The sequence below is a fragment of the Apium graveolens genome, chromosome 10 (genome assembly GCF_009905375.1).
Source record: "Apium graveolens cultivar Ventura chromosome 10, ASM990537v1, whole genome shotgun sequence".
Lineage (NCBI taxonomy): Eukaryota > Viridiplantae > Streptophyta > Magnoliopsida > Apiales > Apiaceae > Apium > Apium graveolens.
In genome coordinates, this window is record NC_133656.1 from 85704423 (window position 1) to 85706732 (window position 2310).

The following is a 2310-nucleotide window of genomic DNA, read 5'->3' on the forward strand; positions in this document are numbered from 1 at the left end:
TGATGAAATTAAATACTGATTTTAAAAAGATTACAATTTTCATTATAATTCTATCTAGTTTTATCTCATCCACCAAAAATTGTGTGATGTGTCACTCTCTTTCCTGATTCTTGTAGTTGTAAGGTGAATATCTATAGATTTTGGTTACTAATTTCGTATATACTGTAGGAAAGTGATATGAATAGGCTTGCAAGAGTGTTAGAGGATGCTGCTATAGCAAATATTTGTACAACTTTTATACAATTTCTAACAATCTCAATATTTGTTAAGTGCTTCTAAGTGCCCCTTTGTAGCAGGGCTCTTCCTACCATTACATGAAGAGACAACTAAGTCATCAAATAAATCATCAAAATTCTCATATATAGGATCCAGGTTTAAGGTAATTTCTATTTTTAATGGCCTATGATTGCAGAATTTTTTACATCAGCAAGCTAGTCAGTGGGAAACGACTTTATTGAATAAGTGAACTTCATTCTTCATAAATCCTAAAACTGACATTCCTTTAACATCGAAACTGAAGTTCCCAAATATTCTGTAGGTACAACTTCAGCAATCGATGGAAACACTTAATTATAGAGAACCCCATTACGTTAGATTTGTGAAGCCTAACAATCTTCTTAAGCCCTCAATATTTGAGAATGTCAATATTATGCAACAGCTGCGCTGTGTATGAGTACAAATCTGAAATCTAAATATCAAATTAGATATTTAGTCAATACTATTCATTTATTGTTTTATATGAGTCTTTATAAAAAAATGCGAAAAATAATGTTTATTCAAGGCATGTAGTTCATTACAATATTTCAGTTTCTATTTAAGCATTGGTATCTTCTTGTACATACATGGATACTCTGATAATATAGTATCAGATATAGTATCAGATATAGTATTACCTCTATATAGCTATTGCATCATGCTGGATGGTTTAACATTCAAGAGAAACTGGCAGAACAAGATGAAAGCTCTTGAAAAACCACACGACAAACCCAACACTGTCATCGGTGCTAATGTTCAGGTACTAATTACACTTTTAGCTTCAACCCAGCTAGTCTGCACTTTTCCGCAATTGCAGGGAACTTGTGTTACTATTTTATATTTGTTATCTGACATTACGGTATCTGGTTTACATGACATTGAAACGTAGGCAGGAAAAAATAATTGAAACATTTGCCTCGGACAACAATGTATTTAATTGGTCATTTGGACCGAGCGTATGTGTATTAATTTTATTAGGTTGATATGAAATGCATTTGCTAAGAAATATTTCAAATCTAAAACATGAATCATTTGTTTTTATATTTAATTTATCATATAATCAGAAAGCTGCCTCTTTTATCAAGAAAAATGTTTTAGTACAATGAGAGTCATAAGCAAGAACCAAGGAAGTCTTCATGAATTGTCAATTATAGGGCATCAATTCTTTGTTAATCCTAACATGACCTTGGTCTGCAGGTGTATTGGGAGAAGTTTGCAAGGTACTTTGAAGTGGAGCTGAAGGAGGTGAAGTTAAGAGACGACTACTATGTGATGGACCCCGAAAAGGTTATAAAAATGGTGAATGAGAACACCATCTATGTAGCAGCCATTCTAGGATCCACTCTTAATGGAGAATTTGAAGATATTAAGCGCTTGAATGAACTCTTGGTTACGAAGAATGCAGAAACTGGGTAATCTGTTGTTTTTGGCTTCCTAAGTTATACAATTTTATTTGGTAACTTGCTAGTAATTTCTCTAATATATTTCAATTTTCTTCTAGTAGATGGGATACACCATTTCATGTGGATGCTGCTAGCGGAGGGTTCATTGCACCATTTCTTTACCCAGAATTGGAGTGGGATTTTAGGTTGCCACTAGTGAAGAGTATCAATGTTGGTGGCCACAAGCATGGACTTGTATATGCTGGAATTGGCCGGGTTTCTGTTGTTAGTATTGTCGGTATCAAGTCAAATTCTCTTTATAGACAGTAGTAGAATAGATGGATGGATATGTGTAGTATTTGATGTTCGGATTAGATGAATCTGTTGTATCGGATGTTTGAATATAGGTTGTTAGATTTATAGATAACTGGTATTATGCAGCAATTGGTTTTGGTAGTTTATTGGTTTGGAAAATTTTTGGTATCTCTATTTTTAAAATATATATTAATAAAACAAGTACATACATCATTACAGTAGAAAAAGACATTTGTCAAAGCTTAATACATCAGATTTAGTTGAACATTGACATCAGTAATACCGATTAAAACCGATGTTAAATACTACAACAAAAAAATCTTAAAACAGAAAACAGATTTTATTAAGCTTTATAGAA

The 2310-nt window shown here is 32.6% G+C and overlaps 1 protein-coding gene across 1 annotated transcript; it reads left to right on the forward strand.

Annotated features, from left to right (window-relative positions):
- Nucleotides 1-787: 787 nt before the first annotated feature.
- Nucleotides 788-1972, forward strand: LOC141693959 (glutamate decarboxylase-like). Its single transcript, XM_074499154.1, has 3 exons — nt 788-1015; nt 1453-1667; nt 1760-1972. Exons 1-3 carry the CDS (start codon nt 914-916, stop codon nt 1965-1967), a joined length of 525 nt encoding a protein of 174 aa, XP_074355255.1. The 5' UTR covers nt 788-913; the 3' UTR covers nt 1968-1972.
- Nucleotides 1973-2310: the final 338 nt, after the last annotated feature.